This window comes from Cucumis sativus, chromosome 7, assembly GCF_000004075.3.
Source record: "Cucumis sativus cultivar 9930 chromosome 7, Cucumber_9930_V3, whole genome shotgun sequence".
Taxonomy (NCBI): Eukaryota; Viridiplantae; Streptophyta; class Magnoliopsida; order Cucurbitales; family Cucurbitaceae; genus Cucumis; species Cucumis sativus.
Genome location: NC_026661.2, coordinates 22349927 through 22377522, shown reverse-complemented (window position 1 = coordinate 22377522; position 27596 = coordinate 22349927). Strand labels below are relative to the sequence as shown.

Genomic DNA, 27596 nt, shown 5'->3' with positions numbered 1-27596 from the left:
ATATCCACTTCAATTCTCATTTCAGATCATTAGAAGAAAAAAACTATTATTCTCTCGTATTCTATTTTGTTATGTTTTTTAACTCGTGAATAATTTGGAGCAAGTATCTATTGGAGTGTTAGTTTTCCGTTCGATTCTGGTGCAACTTCGATCGATGAACAAAGTTAAGATTGTTTAATACCGGAGATGATGAGGCGATTTTAAAACTATTTGCATATCGAGCAGAGTTGCAAAATGTTTTAAAGAAAACGAGATCTACAACTCAACCATACTACTAATGAGTTTTTGTTTTGCAGATTTAACCTTCGAACGTATAGCCTCCATCCAAGTCCTTTAATCGTTTACTTAAATAATAGACTTTTAATACCAACACTTTTATCTTTTTTTGTATTTGAATTTAATTTTTATTTTATGGTTAAAAATCTTAAGAGTCACACATCTAAGCTTTTCTAGGTTTGAATTTGATTTTTCTCATAAAGTAATTTTTTAGATGAGATGTTAATATTCTATTTATCTATCGGACCAATTAGTAAAAAATTAATTTAAATTAGTCAATTAAATATGTCCATCTTTACTACCAACGAACTAATTTCAAGTTCTTAAAAGACTACAAGTGCCATAGCTTTGAATATTTAAAAGACTATCAAAGAAATTTTCAAACTATATGGCAAATAAAATGTACCCTAGACCTGCTTTTTATACTTCTAATTAAAAACACATGAATCGTTAGCAAGTTTTATTTATAAAAAAAAACTACTTTCTTTCTTTCTTTCTAGTTTCACTATTGATTTAAATTTATAAACTAAGAATTTTAATTTGTAAATGAGAATTAATTTGAATAATATATAAAATAAAACAAAAAAAGATAAGAGAGCGATGGAGATGAAGAAAACAACAATAATAAAAGGAGAGGCCGGGTAGGTGTATAATCACATGTGAAAAGGGGATGAAAACAAGAGAGGAATATCACATAATTTAATTTGTAACTTATAAATTGTAGAAATGATCCTAAATTACTCCCACAAAATGACAAATAAATTACTTTTACTTCCACCATATTAGATATGTTGTCTTTTTAATTTTTAATACAATAAGGATATATTAAAAATGGTTTTATTTAATATAATTAATCCACTGATCAAACTGTGAAAGTTCATATGATAAATGTTAGCCACTCAAACATCACACTTCAACTATTTTGTACTTCCATTTGAATAACGTGGAGTGAAATGACAAAGTTATCCTTTAATTTCAATATAACGTACCCTTTCAGGAGATAGAGTTTTTGTGATGTAAGTACGAGAGAGACGTGACAATGAAAACAAATAAACCTAAGTTTCCTTCAAGTAAAATAGGGACAGTTACAAATATAACAATTATATTCAAAATAATTAAATATATAACAATATTTTTTAAAAAAATCAAATATAGCAAAATCATCAAAGTCTCTCTATCACTAAAAAACTACCAGAGTCTATCAAAGATATAAAACTATTATTGATAGACTTTGTTATATTTAATTTTTTTAAAAAAATATATTGCTATATACTTAATTATTATTTCTAAAACTATCATTTCATACTAATTATATGCTATAAAAAAATTAATAAGATGCAAAAATGGATGGGAAATAAGCACCGAGTTTAAATTTGAAGGCCAACAGCTTAATTAACTTTATAATATCCTCAACTCACAAGTGTTTCTCCAACTGGTTTACTGCAATTTATATGAAGTTAAATGAAACGTTAATCATTCATGAAATATGAATTATCCATCTTAAAATTTGTTGGTTTGTCTATCTATTCATTCAATTGATGAATTAAAATAGTGTTTCATTTCAATATAATAAAATATGATCAATCTTGATATCTATAGACACATAATCTATTTTTAATATCATTTTACAGGTTAGATAAATGTTATTATTCTATAAATCTGTTCATCAAGAGTTTAGCATTTGAGTGTACTAACTATCGAAATCTACCGTTTATAAATCTCTCTACCCACACCCATGCAAATATTTTAGGATTGTTAAAGGTAATTTCCATAATATATTATATTGAAAATGTTGGTATTTCAAAAGAGGTAATAGAATCAACATATATGATAGTTACTTGAGTCATGTGAAATTCTCAAGATCATTTGTGTCATACTACTTGAGTTCTAGGTTGGAAACATGCATGAAAATATATCACATTTGAAGGAACATAAAAGCATGATTAAAAAAGACTTAAGAGAGTTGAAATTTACTAGTTAAGTCATATCAAACTTAAGCATGCTTAATTAAATTTTTGTATGTCAGGAATTCTCCTGCTATATATATAAAAAGATGACAAAAACATGTTGAAAGACACAAGAGTTGCAAAACAAATCATAAACTAAAATGAGATGAATAGAGGAACAATAATTTCATAAAACCTTATTAATCACTGGTACACCATTAAAGTTAAAAATAAAAGAAATTTGGAGAAAGAATCGACCACATCAAATATACGTAAAGTAAAGTGTAATGTGGTAGGAATAATAGGGTTGAAGATAAGTAAAACTTTAAATTAAATTTATATTATATATAGTATATGGTTCATTGAATTGTGTAAACTTTGGAGACACAGTTGCGGTCCATGTGGATGGTACGTAGAGGATACGATGGTAATAAAAAGTGGTACGAAATGGAATGGGATATGGGGACTCTGAAAACAATGCTCTCTCTAGTGGCTGCCTTGGTATTTGTCCTTTTAAACCCCCATGTGCATGTGACTATAAAGAATGAAAAGAATTTTGAAATGAAATGCCACCAAATTAATTATTTTATATTTTATCTAATCATAAAAATAAAACAATATTGCATATATCTTTTTTGAATGCCTAACCCAACAAAACGAAAATTGTTAATAATTAATAAATAAAGGGAAAGAAAGAAGTCGTGAATTTTAGTGAAAGCTTAATGAGTTCTTCATGTGCAATTTGGCCATATATCTACTCCAAAACCAAAAGAAAGCCTATCACAGCTGCAAACCCTGGTTTTTGTTTCTTTTCATGGCCCATTTCGTTTGGCTTAAACCTCAAAGTTGTTTTTGTACCACCCCCCTTGTGTTTCCCTTAGCTTCCTTTCTTTTCTCAATTATTTTTATTTCTTTCTTGTTTTCTTTTCAAGGTGAAACCCTTATCTGAGGAGATAGAATTTAGTCTCATCTCGTATGCTTTAACTTAGCCCCCGTTATTCAAACATATCTTCTATGTTTTATAATCGTAATGTTTTATATTTATAATCTAGATCACTGTATATACACCAAAGATGCACTAAGTTGTTTTGTAGCTATTTTGACCTCAATATACCTTATCCCCTTGTGGTTAGTACTTTGCCCAACATTTTCACATTAAATTTTATATTTTTAAAAACTACTTTAAGAAATGGCACATACCTCTCTTCAAAAAGTTTCGACCCAAGTTGAATAATACGCTTGATTAATTTTTGTAACTAATAGATTTATTTAGTCCTAGAATTTTATACGCTTTCAACTATATATGTCCCTCCAAATTTGAATTGAATATAGGGTTTTATATAATCTATAACAATCTCACAATATATGAAGAGATAAATTTATGATCAAAGTTAAGATAAGTTTGACTAAAACTCTGGCTAAATAGTAGTTTTAAATATATGTCATCTATCAAAATATGTAATCCATAAAAAACGACTATAAAGTAAATAGAGGTGTACGTACATGAATATATTAGTGATTAAAAAATTTATGATTTGATTCTCATATTATAGTAAAAAATATATAAGAGTAAAGGTTAGTGTTAAGGTTTGTGTTTAATTTATGATCATGGTAGCTAGTATTAATTATAACAATTAAAAGATAAGATACAAATTAGTTAAAGTTTTAAGAAAGGTAAATGAAAAATGATACCAGAAGAGAAGAGACTAAATTTAATAATTTGGAACCAAAAGATTTGGTTTTCAAGGAAGAATAAAATTTGACAGATAAGCCAAATTTAAAGGTATTTGTAATATCTTTAAAATCGATTAAAGCCCTATTTCTGAAACCACTTATTATTATTATTATTATTATTATTTATTTATTTATTTCATTGATTATATATTTCTGTTTAAATTCTACAATTTGACGCTGAAAATTAAAAATTGTGATATAAATAAAAATTGGGAGCTCCTCTGTTTTTGTTTATATGATACGACCAAAATGGACTGTGGAAGGAAAGGAAAAGAAGAAGAAGAAGAAGAAGAAGAAGAAGAAGAAGGTGTGATTGCGAAATTATGAAGTCCACGGTAAGATTGCTACACTAGCCTTAACTAGATCATGTGCCTAACACTGGGGCCCATGTGATGAGAAATCAGGTACTCATCACAACCGTTCGTTACTCCGAAAATTGCACCCTGATTTACGAACTGTTGCTGTTGCGCAATATGAAGCTCCTTCTGCCTTCTCAGCTCCAGAACTTTCCGGTGAGAATTCGAGTGTTTAGCCGATATGAACGTCGGACTCGCTGCCGGTCGATACTCCGGGACTAACCGTCCGGACTTGTACCGGACGCCACAAGCGTTGCACAGTGTTTTAGGGCCCATGGGTCCAGTCCGCCATTGAGGAGTCTTCTCCGCCTGACAATGCAGGCATTTCCGGCCGGAGGAATCTCCGTTAGAAGCATCTTTCTTCTTCGACGAAGATGATTTCGGCGGTTTAGGATCGGCTGGAGAGAGGAGATGGAGGAGGCGTGTGGTCCAGTCACAAGGAGCGGTTCGCGATCGCTTGCTTCGAGCCTTGCAAGGGAGCGGCGTTTCGGCTGGGAAACGCGGCGAATTATTCGAGGAATTGGAGGGAATTGATAAGGAAGCCGGTAATGCCGAGGAAGATGAAGTTTCTGGAGTTTGAGGTTTGGAAGTTGAATGACTATTAGAGAGGTAATTAAGCACTTGAAGATCTTTCCCTTCCGTGGAGAATGAATCTTCAACGAAGTTCGAGAGCCATTCGAGTTCCGCTAAATCATCGCACTGTAAACATAGAATCCAGAAATTGAATCAGAATCGAACTAATCTGTCTTCAAATTGTTTTAATTCTCGCAACGAATTCCAAATTTCAGTGATCAATCAACTGAATTGAAGTTCTGAATAGCAGTAGAAATTCAAATGTGAAACATTACCGGAACGCAAAGGTCTCCGGAGAATTGTGACTCGTCGAAACTCCGAGAGCCGATATTTCCATGGAAATGATGATGATCACCACCAGAGACAGATGAATTACAGCTATCAACTGCAGTAATGGTTGAGGAATCCGTCGAACTTCCCGCCATATTATCGAAGAGACCGTCTGTCATAATCGTATCTTCATTAGAAAAGTCAAGTAGGTCATCAATGGTGAAATGATCCGCAGCCTTCGTCATCTCCGGCGAAAACTCTCCCACTCCACCATCGAAATATCCACCGATCAGAAATTTGTTCACCTCCATAACCACACCAAAACCCAAACTCTCTCTCTCAAACACACACACACACACAAACTCAAAACAAAAATCTCGTTGTTCGAGAGAAAAAGAGAAGCAAGTAAAGTGGCAGAAGAATCAGTGAAAAAAAAAGAGAGAGAGAGAGAGAGATGGAAGAAAAGAAAATGTGTTCGATGGAGAATGGGGAAGATGGAGAAGAGGGGGATTTTGAGGACCAAATCCAAGGGCAGAAATGGAATACAGCCTTTATTTTTCTTAGAAAAAAAAAAAAAGGAATGAGCATCTCGCTGCATGCAGAGGGAGATGAATATAATAATGAGGAAGTGACTTGCAAGTTCTGTAAAGTTGTTTCCAATTAAACTCTCCTTCTTTTTTTTCCCTTCCCAAACATACCATTCTATTTTTTCACTCTGCCCAAAACACCCTTCCTTTTACTTCTAATTTAGCCTCTTTACCACCAGCTTTCTCCTCCTCAATGGCTTCCACATACATTTACAATACAGTAATTTTGTCAAAACAAATCTCCATTAATTAATTACAGACATTAATCTTCTACTTATTGTGATCAAAATTTCACACCTAAATAATCCATCTTCCAGGTTTTGTCGCTGTGATTCCTCCAATAATGTCCAAAATTACACCCGGATTCTTCTGCCTTAGCTAATAATATTTTTCCCCATTGGGACGTGTGCTTTTTTCATTTTTAAAAAAAATATAAACTTAAATTTTGTTTTTAATATAATTATTATTATTTTCTTTCATAACCCTTTATTATATTCTTCTTCCCACGTTAAAGCACGACGCTTACAGCTCGACTTCATCAACATGGAAACGCTCTCTCTCTCTCTCTCTCTCTCTCTCTTAATTTCTCACCCCAAAATTCAATTCTAATTTCTCTTCTCTGTGTTCTAATATATTGAATAAACGTAAAACTTCATCTTAGAATATGTCCACTTACTTCATATCTACTTTTTTGGTTTTCCAATTTTCAAAATATCCGTGTGTTTAGTCCTTCAAAACTCAGCTTATAAGTTTTAAGATTGAAAATGTCTAATTTAAAAATTGAATCATCAAGCGTGCGCGCATATTCTCGAAAATCAGGAAATTAGAAGTTATATTTTTGAGAATTCAACGAGCAAATGTTACTATTTCTCAACAATACAATACTATAGAGATAAATAAGATATATTATAATATCCTAATAATTCTAAATATTCGACCTTACTTATTATTATTATCAATTATACGAGTGGGTTTTGTGACTTTGTGTAATGTTTGTATATAGATATATTTTGAGGAAAACAAAAGATGCCATTAATGGTTGTAAAAATACTGTGGAGTAAATTGAGGACATGGACACTGATCCCGAAACTGGATAAGGTTCTTTAGTTAGTATTTCAGATTGGTTAAAATATGTATTAAATCGTTTGATTTAATCATTACACTGTTAAAAAATAAAGTTGAAAAATACTTTTGTCTATTTTAAATGTATCTACCTAGTTTCAGTGAGATGCACATTTACTACTAAGTAAGAAGTTAATTTTCACTAGTTTAATAAGAAAGACTGATGGAACCAATAATAAAGCTAAATATTGTTATTTATATCATACATATGCTAATTAGCTCTTAATAGATGAATCATGAATGAACTAAATTATAAAAAAGGGTAATAAAGTGTAAGAAGTAAAATTGTTGCTTGAGTGAAAGGGGAAGGACTAAAACTATTTATAAAAGAATAATAAAAGAAGGTAAAGATACTTGAATATATTGCTTCTCTTTTTTTGTTTTCTGCGTAAGCTTTATTTATTTATTTATCTTTGGAATTAATTTAAAAGGAATGGTGGGGTCGATGGAGCACGTGACAAAGGTGGGGTTGTGTCAGGGAGCATGTGAGAGGGTTCTTAAGGTTTTTGGTTTGTAAAAGCCAGCCCATTGGTCCCTAATGGCTGGTCAATTTCCACGTGGCTCGAATCTGTTGCCTGGAAAGACCGTCGTTTCCTTCATCTTTCCTCGCACGTGCTTTCCCTTAACGTGTCCAAACAGTCACACCCTCGCACGTGCACTCACTCACGTGCATTGCACGGACCTTGTTTCTTGGGATCCTTCCTCTTGCTGCTTCTTCACACCTTCACCACTCTTCATCATCGCCTAGATTCTCTATTTAGTCTTTCCTTCTTTATTCATGTCAACTTACTCTTTCAAATCCATTTTTTTACACATGAATCAATCGTGGTAATAAAATATGTGCTTTTTTTTTTCTCGCTGAAGGTTTGGCCAATTTGAAGCTAGACCAAAGTTTTATATCTACCACTCCCTATTTTATAAACAAATCAAATGAATGTAGAAAATTAACACTTAAATGAGCATTGAGCAATCCCGTGCTTTTACCTTTTACTAGGTCATTAATACATCGATGGAGTCAATTGTTTCCTCTCTTTTTAGAGGTAGATTCGCCTTGATGAATATATTGAATACTTATGTTCCTACCTTCGTGTGTATGGTGGCATTACTTCAACATGATATGTGATATGTTTACTACTTCAACACGATATGTGATATTAACATCAACATTTTCTCAATGTACATCAATCAACTCAAAAACTTCATTTGGTAAATAAAAGGAAGGTTGAACCGAATTGATTATTTAGTTTTTTCGTTCTTAAAAAAGTAAACGTATCTTCTCGATTGTTTACTAGTTCTCATCTATTTAATTGAGTCCGTTTCAAAAAAAAAGAAAATAATAACACATTTTACCTATCGAACTAAGATTTTAAATTGTCAAATGTATATAACTAATCAACAAACTCGTGTAGCAAACTAGTGTTCAAAAGCATTGATTTTTAAAATATTAAAACAAATAACAAAATCCTAGTTTAGTAAGCTGTTAGTTTTTTTTTTATATTTTCTATATATTAATAATGATTTGAATCTTCCATTTGAATTCTTAACAAAATTGACTTACTTTAAATCATTCGTAGAAGCTAGATAACAAAAAAAGAAAGATGAATTTGACTTACTTTTTAAATCAAGCTAGATAACAAAAAAAGATGGTTAAAAATTGAAATGAATACCAAGTAGGACTGTAATAATTATCTTAAGCTTGAACATTATTTTATATACAGCAAGAATACCAAAAAAAGTTTACAAAAATATTATTTATAATTTGATGTCTCGAGCGTTGTCAAATAAGTAACACATGTCTATCAACAATTTGACCTATCAAGCGAGTAGAATATCTTGTCTCCTTAAAATTCACAGACACATATGTACAATCAATAGAACAAATCTTGTTCATGTAAGGTCGTACCATGTCCATAACATATCATTGGTGAAGTTTTGCATATAAACCCAGTCTAATAAAAATGTCGAACATTACAAAGTTATTTTACTCCATGCATGCAACAGATTACATTTTTCATCAAACTACTATTCTCCTAGGTACGATATGAATATAAGTTTAAGAAGAAGATTACTCAAACATGCAATGCACCGTTTCAAAGCCTGCTACTGACCTGATGGCTCAAGTTGAATAGAGCTGTGTCCAAAAAGTTGGATATGCAATATGCAGTAAAGAAAGTATTGCATGGTTGAATGGAGAAGAAAAAAGAAGTTCCTTTTAGAGTCTTTATTAACTTTTCGTGTCGCCAGAAACAAGGTTCCCACTAACCTTCTGCCAGCTTAAGTAATTAGCTACAATGCATGTTGGGTCTTTGAAGGAGTGAAAAAAGTCATAATCGGATAAGCAACTACCCGCAACCATAAATTCTAACCTAATGTCTCGCCTCAAAGAAAATCATAGGTGGGTTATAGTGTCTAGAAGACTAATTTCTAAAAACTAAATAGTTATTAGAAAAAAAGGCATTAAACTAGTGATCCACAAACCACCATCATAGAGCTAGTTGGTTTTGCACTCTCAAGTCTTCACTATTCTCACAAAACAACCCAATTGTATTTTATTGTTAAAATAAATCCATAAATTATATAATTCCCAACTAGATGACTATCCTAATTCCTAGCTTGAACTCATTTCCTCCAATTTTTGGCCAACCAAGAGTGGTGGGTCGAATTATCGTCTACTGAACCTCCCTACCACATCAAAGCCAACTGATCGTGAGGGCAAAAGAGAGAGAGGGACTACTTAGTACTTACCAGTGTTCCTTTCAAGCGAAGTAAATGCCAGAGCTAAAAGAATGATCAAAGTGGATCGATGGTTGAGAACAAATCAATTATATATATATTCTGAAAGAAACAAAATATTTCTCATGTAGCAAGCAGATCGTAAGGTCTAAAACCAGATGCACTGCAAAAATTTAAAAACTGGATCTATGGCTCTACCGTTGTCACCTGTTGCCAGTCCCCATCAACAGATTCTTTCCACAAAGTCACACTGTTGTTCCCATCCGCCACAGCCAAGATGTTTCCAGTCAAAGACCATGAGACCCTCCAGACCGCAGTTTTGAAATCACTCAATATCTTTCCTTCCCATTGATCCCCTTCCCTGGCTACAGTCCATATGATAACTTTTCCATCCTGAGAAGCACTTGCAATAGTAGATTTTGGTAGCCCGAGGTTCGGCGCCCATGCAACATCCCTAACCCAATCAGTATGCATCTGAAGTGCAGGGAAACAGTCCATCTTCCAAATTCCATTATACGGTTTCCAGACCTTCACAGTATTATCACAACCACCAGAGCAAAGCTTTAGAACAGGATCAACCAAGCCAGAACCAACAAGAGCACCCGGCGCAGATGAAGGAGCCCATGAGACCGATGTAACACCAAGAGGGTGAGCTTGGTCAATCCTTGATGTATCCCAACCACCATCCTGCCTTGCAGTGAATACTGAAATATTCCCATCAGAGGAACCACATGCCAAACACAGACCCAATTCATGAGGAGCCCAAGCGATAGAGTTAACGGAGGATTTATGATCGTCGAAAACATGGGCTTGAGTCCACTCGTTCTGATTGCCCTCCTTCCATATAATCACACGTCCATCATAAGAACACGAAGCCAGCAACGACCCAAATTTTGGGTGCGCCCAAGCAGCCTGCCAAACTGGCCCTTGGTGACCAGTAAGCGTGGCTAGATGCTGAGAAGCCGAGTTACTGACTCCAATTATCTTAATGGTCTGATCAGATGAAACTGTTGCAAGACGCTTCCCATAATAATCCATCGAAACATCATGGACGGTGTCCTGGTGACCACTATCTATCTTCAGAGCAGGCATTTCTCTAATACCGATATGGCTTATTCTTCAGCTATGCGAACACCGGGATCAATTTGAATGTCGAACCTTTCTCTAACTACCCCCGGGGAGCAGATAGAATTCGTATTACACTTCAATCTATCAGATTGCAAAGGGAGACACGAATTAAGAAAAAAAAAAAGTAAATAATAACAACAATTGAAAGCATGAGAAAATTTATAATCAAACGTCGTAAATGATGTGAACAACCCACTTAATAAGTCAATTGGTAATGGCAATCATGTGTCACAACATTTATAGATCTATAATCCTGAGTTTCAAAGTGACATGATTCGAAATAGATGGATCAAGTGGATGAAATTGTAAGAAATTAACAACACATTAAGAAAGAACCAAACCAACCCTAGAAGAAAAAGAATTAAGAGCTCCGAAGTGAGTAGAAGAGAAAAGGCAAACCTCGGATGCGGAGAAGATGCAGCATTCAATTTGAGGGAGAACAACTAACGAGGAGAGGAACACGAAGAGCGCAGAATTGATGTACCAAGGAGCTATATAACTGGGCCTAAATACTAGAGGACCATATTGGGCTTGCCCCATGTATTTGGGCTATTACATGAATATCCTCCATTCAGCGGTCTGCTCTCTATTTGAAGTAGTTAAACAGATCGACGTAATTAGTCGATGATACTTGTTACTTTCCATAAGGCTTTTTCATATAATATTGAAAATACAAAATAGTAAAGAAGTCTACAGTGAATGAATGTAATTGGTTTGCAAATATCTTTAAGAAATGTGTAACTATGAATGTAATTCTTTGATATACAATTGGTTACAGGGTCGAGGGCAGCACCAAGGAGATTGATGGGGCTAGGGAAATGAAAAAGGTCCCATAAGAACACATATGTTGAAGTAATATGGGGTAAAAAGTGGAGCCCAGCGATATCCTGTCAGGTCATGCCTTGGGTGTTCAGTGTCCACTACCACACCCTGGCTGGACCCACGTGGTTGTATTGGCATCCATGTCCATGTCCATCCCCATCCCCATCGCCCATTACTCGTATGTTCTTTTGGACCTCATTAAATATGAGCCGTCAAAAAACTCACCCTGATCGGACACCTTCAATTATTGCACCACCATCTTTTCTCTATGTTCCTCCCCTCATCTGATCTCCATGTAAGAAGTCCAATAATCAAAAGTAACTAACTATGTATGAACGTTTACAATTTAATCCGCTTTTGTTTTGTGAAAATCCAGATGACTACAATTTTAGATCCCTCTACTTATATATGCTCGTAATTATAGATTTTTTACCTTATGATTGTTTTATATGAATATCGTGTATATATGTGAGAATATTTTGATTATTGTTTGTTTCGTAGGATTTCTTTTCGATAATGTCTTAGATTTGTACCATGTTTTGATAATATACCTGACTATTTTATTAATTTATAATTAATTTGAACTAATCTAACATATTTGTTTTCATTGATTTGAATTTATTTTTAGTCTCTCTCCACTGCATTCTTTGTTATATCGATTTTTAACCATATTTTCGATTTTAATTATACAATGTAAATTAAACGAATATCTATGTCTATTTATAAATATGTATGTGTATACAAAATCTAAAAACTCATATTTCATAAGCCATATAAAACTCTTCGAGTGTTGCTAGAAATTATAAAACCTTTTTTTTCTTACTTACATTTGAAAATGATTTATTTTAAATTTTAAATTTTGATTTTGATATAAATTTAAAGTTTGAAAATATTATAAGTTTAAGGTTTATCGATAGTTTCAACTTATAACAATGGACCAATGGGCATACAAAAAGGCAGAAGTAAAAAAGAAAGGAGTGTTTTCTCATATTGAAAAATTAAGTAATTGTCAAGAATGTACACATGTAACATAAAGGCATACAAATGAAAGAAGTTTCCAAATTATGGTTGCAAGTGGAAGTATATGATCTTCTCTCAAGTCTGGCATTAACTTTCAATCACATAATTACCTTTCCATTTGAAAAATTAACCATTTAGAAAATAGAAAATGTTTTCTTTATTATATTCAAGTCCATTATTTTTGTTTTCAAATCTGGAACCCTAATTTAATTTTTATCTCCTACTCTTCTCTTCTATGCAATGTTTTTTAAGTTTATTTTTGTCGATTTCAATATTGTTGTATGTAAATCTTTGGAAGCAACTAATGATTACAGTTTACATTTGTTTCAAGAAATTTGAAAGCAAATATATTCATACAAAAAAAAGTAAAATCTTAACCTTCTAAAATTCATTCACAGAAATTGGAAAGATTGAAAAAAAACCTGCAAAAAGAATATACATTTTCCTCCATAAAAATAAAAAATTAATTTATTCCTTCATTAAGAACTAAAGTATGGAACCATTCAAGTAGGAGCGGAAACAATGGAATCACTTGCTTTAATTCTCAATTGGTTCATCTCTCCACGATATCCACTTTACTATATCCTGGTAGAATAGGTCGCAACAAACTATTTCTTCAACCGTGAAGATCCTTCTTGAAGTGGGAATAAGGAATAGAGAGAGTGAAAAACACACAAATAACTTATGTGTGTAAAAACGTACACTTTATGTATATAACCATGACATGCAAGTTGGTTTTCACGATTTATTTATTCATAAATACATATAAATCAAAAGTATGTTTCACCCTTGTAGTTATCTAGTTTTCAACAATTTGCTTATAATCAAATTCTAAACCAAGGCTCTGTCGAGCAACTGAGACAATGGTGGAGCACCATTGTTAAAGCTCTTACACCTAGAACTAAATGGAATCAAAATTTTGCAAAAGTGTGCAAATTTTGGTTTTTATATAGACAAATTTAGTAGCAAAATAAGATTTTTAATAAAGATAAAACAATCACACGACCTAAACATGGTCATGGTGAAGATTGAGAAAAGGAGAGAAAGTGATTGCAAACTCCACGTCTCTTCATTCTTCGTCACGAAAAATGATACCACCACGTGATATTTTCCAAATGAGTTACAAGTGTGGACTCCAACTCTTAGAAATAGAGAGTAAGGTTAATTCCAAATTTGTCTAAATTCCTTAAAGAAATACTTTTGTTGTACCGATTAAACTAGCATCCATAGAAATTGTTAAATTGTCAAACAATGTATTTTTTGTTATGTGTTTCATGGAGGTATCATCTGGTTAAAAAGCGGTGGAGAATCAGAGATGATGAACAAAGATTGTTTTCTTACCGATGAGAATTGTGGTAGAGATGGGTATATAGAAACCATTGAGATCGGTGGAAATCATATACCAGCTGAGTTGGCGTGAGAACTGCCGTGGACATGAACGAGAGATAGAGATGAAGTGGTGCAGTTGATATTTCAATTTCTGGAGGTAGAGATTTTCTACCCTTATGCACCATATATATTGATTTAATATTTTACTCTTCTTTTTTTTTTCATTTCATTATTAATACTATAAGTTGTTTTCTATGATTTAGGCTGTTTTTAACTTAGGTTATTTAAACAGTTATATCCAATATATTTAAAGTGATTGAAATAATACGAACATTACTATTTAAAATTAATAAGAAAGGAAAAAAGAAAAAAGAAAAAACTGGAATGGAGAAAAAAGACAAAGGACAGAAATGGTATTTTTCCCATCAACCATTATTATGTCGCATGTCATGTCAAGTCATGTCATGTATGCGGGCTATGTTATGGTTGATACGGCATCAGCAGTATGATGACCACGACCATCACCTTCTATAAAATTAAAATTAAAATTACAAAAAACTTTTTAAAAAATAAAATACAATGTAATTTTATTAAAATTATCCCAAAATATATAAAAAAATAAACGAAAATCCCAATTTATTATAAAATAATAATAAATAAATAATTTAAAAACCGAGACGCATGCAAGAGACCTCATCATGGTGTCCTCTGAGCCCCCACGCAAGCCCCCCCCCCCGTTTCGCCTTTTGTATTTTTCAAGCATCCTTCCTTCGCGCCTCCCATTATTTTACTACCCCTCATGTTTCCACTCATTTACGTTTTTGCCACTCTCACTTTCGTCTTTTTTTTCTCTGTTTTAATTGGACCAAAACACCCTCCAAACGCATTATTAACTATGAAAAGGTGTATAGTTAACGAATAAAACTAGCCGAATCATCTCAGTGGCCCCCAATTCAAATTCATCCTTGTATTACATATGTTCATATATTTAAGATTGTCAATTATATCAAACTTATACTCTAAACCCTAAACTTCATAAACAAAACAGACACAGACTTGAAAACTACAAATTGGAATAATAATCTAAAGTAAACAAGGTTGGAGGACTTAGTCTATACATTTTATACTTGATAAAACAATTAAGCATCCAAGTGTGTGTGACCTACACCACACCATTGTATTGTGTTTACTTTGTTCTAGACAAGCTCTCTTCCCTAAAAACTACAATTTTAGTGTCAAAGTCACACTTAAAGTTAGTCTAACATTCCTAACCAAAAATTTATAACGAGTTTTCTAACTTTTAAGTTCGCGTCAAACGAATTATTGAATTTGCAATTTTGTATATAACGGAAACTTTCGCATTTTACCATTTTCAAAATTGAATGCGTAGGAAGAGAAAGAATATTGAAAGTTGCCATTGGATGGTAGATCAATATAAGTGTAAATTATTTATTGATATCTCCAAATAATTTAATTTGAGAGTAAAAAGAAAGTAAATCACCGATGTAAGTAGATTTATATATATATATATACTTAATAGAAGTATGTATGGAGAATGATATTTGATAATTATATGATTAGAAATGGGAATAAGGATAGGAAAGGGAAGGTTAGGTATTTTGAAGAGGGTTATTTTGTGAAGAAAACAGCGGGGATAGAGGGGTAATACAGGGAATTTGAATGGAAAAAACGAATAAGGTAAGGAAGAGTTTGTTTAGAAAAGGAATGATGAGCACTTTGGTAATTACACGTCATCCAAATATTTAAAATTAAAGAAATAATAATAATAAAAAACATGCTCCATTTCCCCCTGCACAGTGGAGGGAAAGATTAAACTCGTTTTCGAGCAGAGCCGAAAGTGACGAACCAATGGAAGCTCAGTGGTGAAACAAAATCCGCATGAAAACCAACAAAATATATTCACATTACTCTCTCTCATTGTCTCCAATGCTTTCCTCTGCTCTTCTTTCATCAAACCATACCAACCTGAACCGTATGCTGTAGAAATCAGGCTCCACTCACACCTCAAATCGGTTCCTGTAGCTGCCCGCTTACCTTTTACCTTTTTCTCTTATCAATACGCCTCCTATGGCGTTCCTTTTGAGTTTACTCGCTTCCTTCTGAATCCCCACAAGATGTTTTGGAGATTCTGTGTGCTTCTACCCAACCAGCACCATGAGGATCGGCGATGCATGGCGATTTCCCAAGCCTAAATGAGAGATCGTTTTCACTATTATGTGCTTAATCTCGGGGTTTGTAGATTCTCAGTGATTTTGGTGGATTTTTTTTTAGCGATGACCATACTGAATCTTTGGTGGGAGTTCAAGAATATTTAGCTAATGGAGTATTTGGGTTTGAATCAGTTTGTTTCCCCCCATCTCTTTAGGGTTTTCTTAGTTATTTCCGTGCGCTGGGAATTCAGATCGTTCTAATTTTCTGAAGCTCAAGCTTGGGTTTGAAGCTCTGATCTCGATATCTTAACTTATCCTTGTGTTTGGCGCTTGTCTCACTTTGACTCTACAAGGATAAGTGTTTTACGGTTCTGGATATCGTTATCTTTTTCATCTTTATCGCTGCGGCTAGTGGAATAGCCGTTACTGTTACTAGTATTTTGCAGGAGGGTTGTAGATTGTGATAAAGTTGTGCGTGTGTATGTTTGTTTCTCTTTTTGGGCTGTGCAAGGATTGCTCAAACTTTTTGCCCAATTTGGCAAAGAGGGTTGGTTCTGCTTCCATCGACTTCGTCAGAATTTCGAGTTAGAAATTTAAGATGGCTATGTCCTGCAAGGATGGTAACAAACATGGTATCGACAACGGCAAATACGTTCGGTACACACCGGAGCAGGTTGAAGCCCTTGAGCGGCTTTATCACGAATGTCCAAAACCCAGTTCCATTCGTCGTCAGCAGCTTATCAGAGAGTGCCCCATTCTCTCTAATATCGAGCCTAAGCAAATCAAAGTCTGGTTTCAAAATAGAAGGTATTCTTAGCTTAATTGAGCTATATTTTACTTTACCTTCAGAGTTTAATTCAGTTGCTATTGGTTTTTAATTTTATGATCGTGGGTTTTAAGGTTTTCCCGTTCCTTGTGCTTTATTGGCACGGATAAATTCTATTTTATTCATTTCCGATAGCTATGTCTTATGTGATAGTTTCAACTTTTTTTTTTCTTCCTTTTTGGGTAGCCATAATAAACCCATTTGATAATGGCAGAAGTTCATTTTGAAAAAGATGAAAATCCGTTAGTTAGGGTATTAATTGCCTTTATTTCTTCAACTGCTAGATGTATTGCCATCCTTACCATAGTACATCTGTTAATGTTGTTTCTTCAGATGTCGTGAAAAACAGAGGAAAGAGGCGTCACGGCTACAAGCTGTGAACAGGAAGCTTACGGCTATGAATAAGCTTTTAATGGAGGAGAATGATAGGCTGCAGAAGCAGGTTTCGCAGCTGGTGTATGAGAATGGCTATTTCCGCCAGCATACTCAGAGTGTGAGTTTTGCCGTGGGCTATCATAATAATACTTTTTCTCCATTTCCAATTCTTGAGTTTGAGATTTCCTGGAATATATTGATTTTTCATGAATGAAACACCAATTTTAATGTTAAACGAACGATACTTTATTGATCCTTCTTCAATTTTTCTCTGTTTATTTATATATCGTTGAGCAACACTAGCAATTGATTTGTGATGGAATTTCTTCAGACAACGCTTGGAGCTAAAGACACAAGTTGTGAACCGGTGGTAACAAGCGGTCAACACAATTTGACATCTCAGCATCCTCCAAGGGATGCTAGCCCTGCAGGGTTAGTGGGCATTTGGTTGATGGGTCCTTTTCTAATATCGTAATCTGTGACCACATTGCTCTCCGTGTTTGCAGACGATTAATTTATTTTCCGTATCTTTTCAGACTTTTGTCTATTGCAGAAGAGACTTTAACAGAGTTTCTTTCAAAGGCTACTGGAACTGCCGTGGAGTGGGTCCAAATGCCTGGAATGAAGGTGTCGCTTTGCCCTCCTTTCTATTAATGTTAAATTATACTTGTCTGACAATTGATTTCGTTTTGCTAATATACGGTCAGTAAATAGTTTAAATTTACTGCAAATTCATTCAGTTTTTTTGCAATATCACATTCCCACATGTCAGACCCCTTTATCATTACTTTTGTTTGTTTTTGTTTGTTTTTATTATTATTTTTAATTTCTTAAATTTTCGTTTTTCTTTTACTTATTTGTGGTATAGCATGGTCTTGTTTTTTTTAACAAACTACTTTCTAAATTAGAATGGGCCAAGTTGTTATCTTTGAATGGGATAAAGCTCACCTTTCTAAGCACTTTTCTTGCTTCTTCCTTGTTTAGCCTGGTCCGGATTCCATTGGAATCGTTGCTATTTCTCATGGTTGCCCTGGTGTGGCTGCACGTGCCTGCGGCCTGGTGGGTCTAGAACCTACTAGAGTAAGTGCCATGACTATTAAATTTGAGTCAACAAGTTTAGGCTAGTGAGACCGTACAGATGACTAATATAACTCTCAGGTTGCTGAAATCCTCAAGGATCAGCCGTCGTGGTTTCGCGATTGCCGAGCTGTGGATGTTCTAAATGTGCTGCCAACAGCAAATGGTGGAACCATTGAGCTGCTTTATATGCAGGTTACTGCTTATTTCTAAATCATTTTCATGCCCCTCCCTGGTTCTCAAGTATCTCAGGCACTCTGACATCTCTCCACTCCTTGGTTTTGTAGCTCTATGCGCCTACAACATTGGCGCCTGCACGAGACTTCTGGTTGTTACGTTACACTTCTGTTTTGGAAGATGGCAGCCTTGTGGTATGCTCTTTTGGATTGTTATTATGATACAACTTGCTTTCAAGTTTCAACTACATTATTCATGTGGGTTGGTTGTCTGAAATCTCTGGGGATTTGATGTTCACAGATCTGTGAGAGATCACTTAAGAACACTCAGAATGGCCCAACCATGCCTCCAGTGCAGCATTTTGTTAGAGCAGAGATGTTGCCGAGTGGATATCTGATAAGACCATGTGAAGGAGGTGGTTCTATCATTCATATCGTTGATCATATGGATCTGGAGGTAGTATATACACTTGTATTCTTTTTTTCTCAATCAGATCATTTCTTGAAGTCTACATGGCAAATGCTAATTTGAGTATACTCCATTTATTACTTAGCCATGGAGTGTTCCAGAAGTTTTGCGCCCATTGTATGAATCATCCACTGTTCTTGCTCAAAAGATGACTATGGCGGTAAGAAACCTTATGGATGTTGCTGTAGGATTTATGGTGCTGAACGTGCTCATTACTTTCTTAAGTTTGAGAGAATTCAGTGACAAATTTTTTAATTTTTAGAATATTTGAATTGCCAAACATATTCATACATTGGTTGTCTAATTTTTATTCAGGCTCTACGCCAGTTGAGGCAGATAGCTCATGAAGTTTCGCAGTCAAATGTAACAGGCTGGGGTAGACGCCCTGCAGCTCTACGTTCGCTTGGTCAGAGGCTTACCCGGTTAGCATACAACAATTGTTTCTCCATATCTGCTTTACTTATGTAGCTTTATCGATTGCTTTAACGCTGCAAATACCTTGTAGGGGTTTTAACGAGGCACTTAATGGGTTTAATGACGAAGGGTGGTCTGTGATGGGAAATGATGGAATGGATGATGTAACTATTCTCGTGAATTCCTCTCCTGACAAGCTAATGGGATTGAACATATCGTTTGCAAATGGATTTTCTGCCATCAGTAATGCAGTTTTATGTGCTCGAGCATCGATGCTGTTGCAGGTAAAATTGTGTGTGTGTGTGTGTGCACACTTCTTTCTCATAATTTTTTTTTCTTTACTTGATAAAATGGCAGGATGTGTTTCTTTGAAGTTTCTTGAATAGATATAATCTTCATCCTCACTTCCAGGCAGAAATTCATTTGCTGTTAATTTCTTTCTTAATAACTCCTTCGGATATATATATGCCATAGCTTTCATCGGAAATTCATCCATTAGTTTTGAATTCGTGTGCAATAGAATAGTTGCTTCAAAGCATTTTCTTTTGATTCATCATGACAAATCTACTTGAATATTATAATTTTTCTTTATGTTATTGCCAATTGTCTGTTTCACCTGCAATGTGGCTACTGCAGAATGTGCCTCCTGCAATTCTACTGAGGTTTCTGCGGGAGCACAGGTCAGAATGGGCAGACAACAATATTGATGCTTATTCAGCTGCTGCTGTCAAGGTTGGCCCATGGAGCTTACCAGGGTCTAGAGTTGGAAGTTTTGGGAATCAAGTAATACTTCCTCTGGCTCATACCATTGAGCACGAAGAGGTGATTAAACATATTGCAGTGAATTATTTCTCTCTAGGCCATTGGCCTCTTTCTTGCTGTTAATACAACCAAATACGTTTTTCTGACCTCAGTTTCTAGAAGTGATTAAACTGGAAGGGATTGGCCATACTCCTGAAGATGCAATGATGCCTAGAGAAATGTTTCTACTGCAAGTAAGTAATACTTAAGCAATTGCTCATCTCATTTACTAGCTTTTTGAATCTTATGCTTTTAATTGATACTCTGGTTTGGGTTGGTAACTTTGTGTATGACTAAAGCCCAAGCTTATTTAAAATGTGTAAATACAATTATAAAATTGGACAATAAGATATCAGGCTATTTCTCCTTCAAGAACGAGTTTTGATCTAACATCATTGTATCTTATCACCACTTTATTTTTTACAACCCCACCTGATTTTTTCTTTAATAGTATCATTCTCCATATCATTGGGGACTGGTACAAAATCTGTTCCAGTGTTGTAGGATGAACATTGTGTTTTGAGATTATACTCTAGTTCTAGGTCCTTATCTTTGTTTTCTGTCCTCCTAGCTCTGCAGTGGAATGGATGAAAATGCTATTGGCACTTGTGCTGAACTAATATTTGCTCCAATTGATGCCTCTTTTGCTGATGACGCACCTCTTTTGCCCTCGGGGTTTCGGATCATACCACTTGATTCTGGAAAGGTTTGTTCAATTAAATTAGTATACAATTATTCCTTCTCTTGGATGGATTCCTTCGGATATTTTGCTTCTTTTCAAATTGCTGAGTGTGAGTTTATTAGCCAATCAAAGGAAAGGTGAGGTGTTGTACGATATAGGATTTGAGCTTCCTTCTCTTCTTTTAGTATTGTTGTTGTTATTTTGATATTTTTGAGCAAATGTTCAGGAAGCATCCAGCCCAAATCGCACACTTGACCTTGCTTCTGCTCTTGAAATTGGCCCTGCTGGAAATAGAACACCAAATGACTCTGTAAATTCTGGTTGTACAAGGTCTGTAATGACGATTGCATTTGAATTTGCATTTGAGAGCCACATGCAAGAGCATGTGGCATCGATGGCTCGACAATATGTACGTAGTATTATATCATCGGTTCAGAGGGTTGCATTAGCTCTCTCACCTTCTCATTTAAGTTCACATACTGGACTACGATCTCCACTTGGTACTCCTGAAGCACAGACACTTGCTCGTTGGATTTGCAATAGTTATAGGTATAATTTATCTTCTTGTATGTATTGCCAATTCCATGTCTAGTTAAAAAGTTCCTCTTCATTTTTTTATGGGGATTTTATAAATAATGATCAAGTTTAAGAAAATGTCATTCTTCCTCAACCTGTGAATTCCAGAGTTCGCTCAGGGAAAACTTCAAATATGTGAATTGTTGGTTTGGATGCGTACAGGTGCTACTTGGGGGTGGAGCTGTTAAAATCTGGAAATGAAGGAGGGGAGCTTGTGCTGAAAACATTGTGGCATCATTCGGATGCAATTATGTGCTGCTCTCTAAAGGTGTGTATTTTACTATATCGAAACAACTTGCAGAAATAAATTTTACATCGAGCAAATGGCATTACATTTCATAAGAACAGTCTTAAAATCTTAGGAAAATGGTCACTGGTAGTTTCCAAACACCGTTAGAGTTCCATTGATCTTCAAGAAGTTATTTTCTGAACAATACGCAAGGGAAAAAGCTCATATGGTTTTATCCTTCAATAAATGTCCTATTACTTCTGGTTAATCCATTTCAGTTCTAACATAAGGTCTTTTGTCTTTATATTGTACTTGTATACATGTGCAGCGCTTAATTTTACAACTTTTGTAGTCTATGCAGGCATTGCCAGTGTTCACTTTCGCAAATCAGGCAGGCCTTGACATGCTTGAGACAACCTTAGTTGCACTTCAAGACATAACTTTGGAAAAGATATTTGATGACCATGGAAAAAAGACACTCTGCTCAGAATTTCCACAGATAATGCAACAGGTTTCCATCCTTTTTACTGTGGAAAATTTATCATATATCATAAAAGATGACCATATCAACGTTGTTAACAATATCTTTGTTTTCTTAGGGATTTGCTTGTCTTCAAGGAGGCATATGCCTTTCGAGCATGGGTCGACCTGTCTCGTACGAAAGAGCTGTGGCTTGGAAGGTGCTGAATGAAGAGGAAAATGCACACTGCATCTGTTTTATGTTTGTGAACTGGTCCTTTGTCTGATGCTAAGGTTTCCCAAATGAAGTTGGAAGACTTGTTTAATGTTAGATGTTTTTTATTAGTTCTTTTGGTTATGTAAACTTTGGATCTCAGTGACAGGTGGACTGACAGACAATGAGCCGGGCTTCTCCTTCAGTACTATCAAATCTTTGTATTTAACGTGCTTAGTTTTCTTAGTTAATTGCAGCGCACTATTTGACAACACTAATCAAATAGACTCACTCGTCACTCACAGTTCAACTGGTACACATGACAAGTGAAAGTGAATATGATGTACCAGATAAATAATGAAAGTTACAAGTAATCTTAAAAAGACCATAGTTTAAGGGATTCATTAATACTAATAACATATTTTATTTGAACAAGCTTCATATAGATACATGCTGTTAATAGGTTAGAAATGAAAATGGCCTACAGCTGAAAATCATGAGTTTCTTCTAGTAGCCAGATCTTCATATCCAACCACTTGTTAATGCATATCAAAGCAAATACCAAATTTAAGGTACTCTTTTACTGCAGGAAAAAATAATAATAAAAACCCATGAAAGGGAAGCAAAAATAGAAGAAACCCACCTAGAAAAAAAATGACCTTACGAGCCAGGTGATAAAACTAGGTGCTGAAGAAGATTTGAAAGACAGCAAGGGAAGTAAACTGAAATTTTAGTAGAGGTTAAGATGATGGGGTATAGGAATAGAGGGAATAAAGGGCAGCTAAAATTACTAAAATTAGATCTGAAGCAAATATGAATTAGTTTTGCAGTTTGAGATTGTTAAGATCCTCTGATCTTATGATGGCTGGAATGCAACTTGAGCTCCTACCAATCCCACCTTTCTTTTGAACTGCAGCTTTGTCTCTAGGACTCAAAGACTTGGCTCTAAAACCATCTCTCCCATCCATCCTACTCTTCTTCAACATCTCTCTCATTGCCTCAGCCTGAAACAACACTGGATAAGCTCTCCCCAGTTTGTTAAACCTTACGCAGGCGCTCATGTGCGCGTTCAAAGCCGCCTCTTTGCTCCCTCCGTGCTTCTCCACTTCGCCTTCCACAGCCTCAGCGCAGAGCCCGCATATCCACTTACCCAGGAACTTGTCTCGCATCCTATCGATGTACTCTTGTGTGTACTCCTCACACATTCCACAACACTCGCATCGTGCATCCTCGATCTCAGATATCGGTGGAAGCACCCCTTGCTTGGTATCGGATGTTATTGCCAACTCCTTCCCGAGTTCCATTGAAATGTCTGAGATTGTTCTTTGGAGGCCATTGGATGAAAGCCTTGGTGGCTTGGAAAAGTTGTTGCTCCTTGAAATAGCCTCGCCATGAGGTGCCATGTTTGACAAATGAAAGGAAATGTTTGGTTTTCTTCTTCAAGAACTGGAAAACTTAACACTTTGATTCTCTGGGTGTTGATTGAAATAAGGACTCTAATGGTTGTAGAAGTTAAGGGAAGGGATTTGGGGTTATTTATAATAGTTTGAGTTGAGTACGAAGGAAGAAGTTCTGTGGATGAAAGCAGAGTCACATGTCATTTATCAAAGTTAACGTGAAGAGTCATGAACATGCACAAATCTTCGAGAGATTGATGTCTACTTGCTTACTTTTTTCTTTTATTTAAATAAATTTGAAACCATATAATTTGCATTTGCATCAGAAAAAAAAAAAATTCTCTCGTAATTTCAATTTACGATGGTATTGTCTCTTTTGGATTATTGGAGTCAATAAACTTAAGTCATTAATTACTAATTGCACACTTGAACAATGGACTAATTGATTCAAATGTTATAAAAGAAAACTTTTATTTTGAATAGGTAAGCTCATATTAATAAAATATAATAGCTATAATTTTCAACGTAAGTGCATGAAATTGCATTAATTTTGTTTGTAATAATTAATGTGTGACGTTGGGTCACATTCATTAACATGCAATGCATATAGGAGATAAAAGATGAAATAGAAAAGAAAATAGAAGATGCATATATATATGTGTGTATGCAATATTATTCTTGGTTAGCATTCATCTGAACTTGGTTTTCAGTAAAATCTCACTTTTCTTTTCTGTTGAAGTATCACAAGGGTCACCCTTTAAGTCATGTTCTCACTCAATGAAGATGCTTTTTCAAATTAGTTGATCAATTAATGCAATGTTCCCCAATAATTTTAATTTATAACATACCAAAACAAATTGACTTTAAACCAAATATATTGTCAACATATAAAAACGTTTTTATATTGCCATGTACAAGCATTTTAAAAAGATTTAGAACTTTACAAATGAATAATTCTACTTCCGAAGTAATAAAAAAAGAGATGCTATTGTATATACATGTAATTAAATTTACTACTACTAATACAAAAAAAATGTTTCTTTAGTAGTATCCTTTATGCATTAAATATGAGAAAGCCACTTATTTCGTATAAATTTGTCTGCAAATTACATTTCATTATTTTCTTCAACACAAAGAAAATTCCACCTTATAGATAATACACACACATGCATATAAAAGTTTTGGCATTTCATCCTTTAAAATGATAATTCATTGAATATCAATCTCCAAACTTTCACTCTTTTAGGGTTTAATTTGTCACCGCAGTTAACCCATTGTGTGTATACGTACATAAGACAGAAAATATGTTTTAACTAAAATTTATTTCTTTTACAAGCAAATTAAAATAGTAATGTAAAGTGTGTTTAGTATAGTTTATGGGATGATTTTAGATAATAAAAATATTATTTTAAAAAACCACAATAAAAAGAACTAGTTGCAAATATAACAATACAATTAAACTTAAATATAATAGAATACAGAGAAGGGAGATTATATCATCCAAGAAGTCTAGTAATACTTTAAAAATGTTGTTATAAATACCAATGGTCCTTAATTATTTATTATTTATTGTAATTAACATTTTACTTGAAAAAATGAGAGATTTATTTAAAATAAAACGTAGCTAATATGATAAAAATAGAAAAGAAAAAAGAAAAGGGTTTGGTAGTTTAGAAGAAATGTTGTCTTCTTTTAAAAAAGGAAAAAGGTAGGGTTTAAGGTTCACGAGTTTGGAGTCTTGAGCCACACACAAACTCCATATCTGAAAAAATTAAGCTTTTATGAAACCCCACTACTCTTTCACTTATATATTATTGAGTGGAAGTGAGTGAGTTTCATCATCTTTCCCATTTTCCAACACCATTATTAATTACCATAGAAAGGAAAAAACTGCTAAAATATCTAGAGAGAGTTGTAGCAGCTTCACGAAAAGCAGATTAATAATTAATTAAGGGAGGCTGCTATTAAATGATTAGCAAAAGAAACTTTTCTTTAATTAAAAAAAAAAAAAGTGACTTTTTTTTTTCTTCCTTCACAAGTGGGTTTTGCATTTGGGGTAATGAGTTTAATTCATTGTGTGGTTGTGAATGTATTTGAAGATTTGATATTTTCGGCTTCACCTTATGGTGTGATTTTATTATTTTCCATTCATAACATCTTCTAACACCATCTAATAGATGGTGAACTTTTACAAAATTTGGTTCTAACCAATTTAGTTGAAGTTGGTACATATATGTTTATGAGTGATTATTTTTCAAAATACTTTTATTTTAACACATAAAATCTTACCATGTCTAGACCAAACCAACTAGGATACGTATGGCATGATCAATATTGGCTGCAATGCAGTGATCACTCATAGCCAAATAAAGATGGTATGATTACTAGGGTTTTTCCTTTCTCATCATGGACAATCGGTTGCTCAATTTGCATCTTCTTTGGCGATGGCTTAACAATGATGTATACTTACATTTCTCAGTATTCTTAACTATCGATATATAAATAGAGTTGCACGTTTTCTTAGAATAATAATTTTGCTACCCGAAAGTAATTGTTGGCAACTGCCACATTGATCACCATGGTTAATTCTCAGTCTTATTCTTTACTTTCGCATCCTTCTTATTCTCTCAATGGTCTCCATTCAAACCCCATTTAGATACAGTGTGAAATATATATATATATCAATCTAAAATTCACTTCATAAATGAAATAAATGGTCAATTGGCCATCGATTACAATTACAATTACAATTACCCACGTGTATATATATATATTTGATTTTACGTTATGGATTTAGTTGAAGGGTCATATAGAAAGCCCATCGATTGGTTACGTTATGGACCATATAGTTTGAAACGAAAGCAATTTTAGTTGGGCTTTGTAGTTACCATTATGGGCCATTAGCTTTTTAAAAGCTAAACCCACTCCTTTCCCCACCATATATTACCAAAAGTAGTTAGCAGCGGTATCAGCATTTTATTCACGTGCTCTATGTTTCTTTATCACACCGTCCAGCCTGGCCAAAAGACACGTGGTCTTTGAAAAAACCCACACGTTTCAATTTACTTACAATTTTTCATTCATTTCATCACTTTAAGTAAATACTAATTTATTTTGCACATTTTGTTAACAAAGAAAAACACCATATTTTATCTAACTTACCTTCCCTTACTTTTTTAAGGATCAAATTGCAATACTCAATTTTAATTTAAAACTATGTTAGGGTGAAAAAATTTATACTTCTTCGTGCGAAATTCTCTTAATTAATTGAAACATACTTACAATCTTGGCCATCTTCTTTTTATTATTGTACATATACTAAACACTTGATTAAGGTACTAAGTTGATAACATGAGCAATTAGCTTAGTGGTAATACACAAACATACTTGGTAAAGAAAAAACATATCCAAAATTTAGGCCTTTGGCTATTGATGAGACAATTTTGGAAGCTACAAGTCGGTTGGACGGATGGGATATACAAACATTTAATAAAATTTAAATTTGTTCTAACTTACAACTTGAAGATTTAGTTTTTTCTTTTTCTTTTTCATATAGCCAAATTCGACATATTAAAAAGACTTAAATTAAGAATTGTATATAGTATTTAACTATTATTATCGTAGATCCGGAGAGAGATTATTCATTTCCTATAGTATTTAGAAGGCCTAAATATGGTGAAGGTGATGAAATCTCACTCTTAGAAGAAATCTAAAACTTTGGAGTGAGAGGATATCATAAAAGTATTATTGGGAAGGAAAAGGAATCTCAAATTTAGAAGAGTGTAAGTTAAAACTAAAGATGATATATGTGAGCTATTAAAGAGAAAGTCTAGT

The 27596-nt window shown here is 34.1% G+C and overlaps 4 protein-coding genes and 1 long non-coding RNA gene across 7 annotated transcripts; 1 reads left to right on the top strand and 4 right to left on the bottom strand.

Annotated features, from left to right (window-relative positions):
• Positions 1–4126: 4126 nt before the first annotated feature.
• LOC101212634 (GATA transcription factor 9) lies at positions 4127–5708 on the bottom strand. Its single transcript, XM_004141609.3, has 2 exons — positions 5161–5708; positions 4127–5011 (listed from the first exon to the last, which is right to left on the bottom strand). Exons 1-2 carry the CDS (start codon positions 5464–5466, stop codon positions 4316–4318), a joined length of 1002 nt encoding a protein of 333 aa, XP_004141657.1. The 5' UTR covers positions 5467–5708; the 3' UTR covers positions 4127–4315.
• Positions 5709–9653: 3945 nt separating this feature from the next.
• Positions 9654–11266, bottom strand: LOC101212870 (protein transport protein SEC13 homolog B). 2 transcript variants are annotated; one of them, XM_004141610.3, is made up of 2 exons: positions 11125–11266; positions 9654–10806 (listed from the first exon to the last, which is right to left on the bottom strand). In XM_004141610.3, exon 2 carries the CDS (start codon positions 10687–10689, stop codon positions 9784–9786), a length of 906 nt encoding a protein of 301 aa, XP_004141658.1. In that variant the 5' UTR covers positions 10690–10806; positions 11125–11266; the 3' UTR covers positions 9654–9783. The 2 variants fall into 2 exon arrangements, with proteins under 2 accessions (XP_004141658.1, XP_031745211.1); XM_031889351.1 differs by having other exon boundaries at positions 11071–11163.
• Positions 11267–12798: 1532 nt separating this feature from the next.
• Positions 12799–14622, bottom strand: LOC116405133. Its single transcript, XR_004218237.1, has 2 exons — positions 13909–14622; positions 12799–13201 (listed from the first exon to the last, which is right to left on the bottom strand). It is a non-coding gene; the product is annotated as an uncharacterized LOC116405133 (long non-coding RNA).
• Positions 14623–15712: 1090 nt separating this feature from the next.
• Positions 15713–22594, top strand: LOC101213106 (homeobox-leucine zipper protein ATHB-15). Of its 2 annotated transcripts, none has more exons than XM_011661380.2 (18): positions 15713–16874; positions 17227–17386; positions 17600–17700; positions 17805–17895; positions 18253–18348; positions 18427–18540; positions 18633–18716; positions 18823–18978; positions 19076–19150; positions 19306–19412; positions 19496–19688; positions 20041–20226; positions 20319–20399; positions 20777–20911; positions 21114–21436; positions 21626–21731; positions 22045–22203; positions 22292–22594. In XM_011661380.2, exons 1-18 carry the CDS (start codon positions 16666–16668, stop codon positions 22436–22438), a joined length of 2523 nt encoding a protein of 840 aa, XP_011659682.1. In that variant the 5' UTR covers positions 15713–16665; the 3' UTR covers positions 22439–22594. The 2 variants fall into 2 exon arrangements, with proteins under 2 accessions (XP_011659682.1, XP_004141659.1); XM_004141611.3 differs by having other exon boundaries at positions 15714–16874; positions 22054–22203.
• Positions 22595–22756: 162 nt separating this feature from the next.
• Positions 22757–23894, bottom strand: LOC105436220. The gene has a single exon (XM_011661382.2). It carries the CDS (start codon positions 23766–23768, stop codon positions 23184–23186), a length of 585 nt encoding a protein of 194 aa, XP_011659684.1. The 5' UTR covers positions 23769–23894; the 3' UTR covers positions 22757–23183.
• Between the last annotated feature and the right edge of the window lie 3702 nt (positions 23895–27596).

Bases quoted from the DNA above. Each gene is read 5' to 3' on its own strand.
- LOC101212870 (XM_004141610.3), bottom strand. From the start codon at position 10,689: ATGCCTGCTCTGAAGATAGATAGTGGTCACCAGGACACCGTCCATGAT.
- LOC105436220 (XM_011661382.2), bottom strand. From the start codon at position 23,768: ATGGCACCTCATGGCGAGGCTATTTCAAGGAGCAACAACTTTTCCAAG.
- LOC101212634 (XM_004141609.3), bottom strand. From the start codon at position 5,466: ATGGAGGTGAACAAATTTCTGATCGGTGGATATTTCGATGGTGGAGTG. The intron at 5,012-5,160 runs GTAATGTTTCAC...CTATGTTTACAG, and splicing joins CCGGAGACCTTTGCGTTCCG to TGCGATGATTTAGCGGAACT.
- LOC101213106 (XM_011661380.2), top strand. From the start codon at position 16,666: ATGGCTATGTCCTGCAAGGATGGTAACAAACATGGTATCGACAACGGC. The intron at 18,541-18,632 runs GTTACTGCTTAT...TTGGTTTTGTAG, and splicing joins TTGAGCTGCTTTATATGCAG to CTCTATGCGCCTACAACATT. The intron at 22,204-22,291 runs GTTTCCATCCTT...TTGTTTTCTTAG, and splicing joins TTCCACAGATAATGCAACAG to GGATTTGCTTGTCTTCAAGG.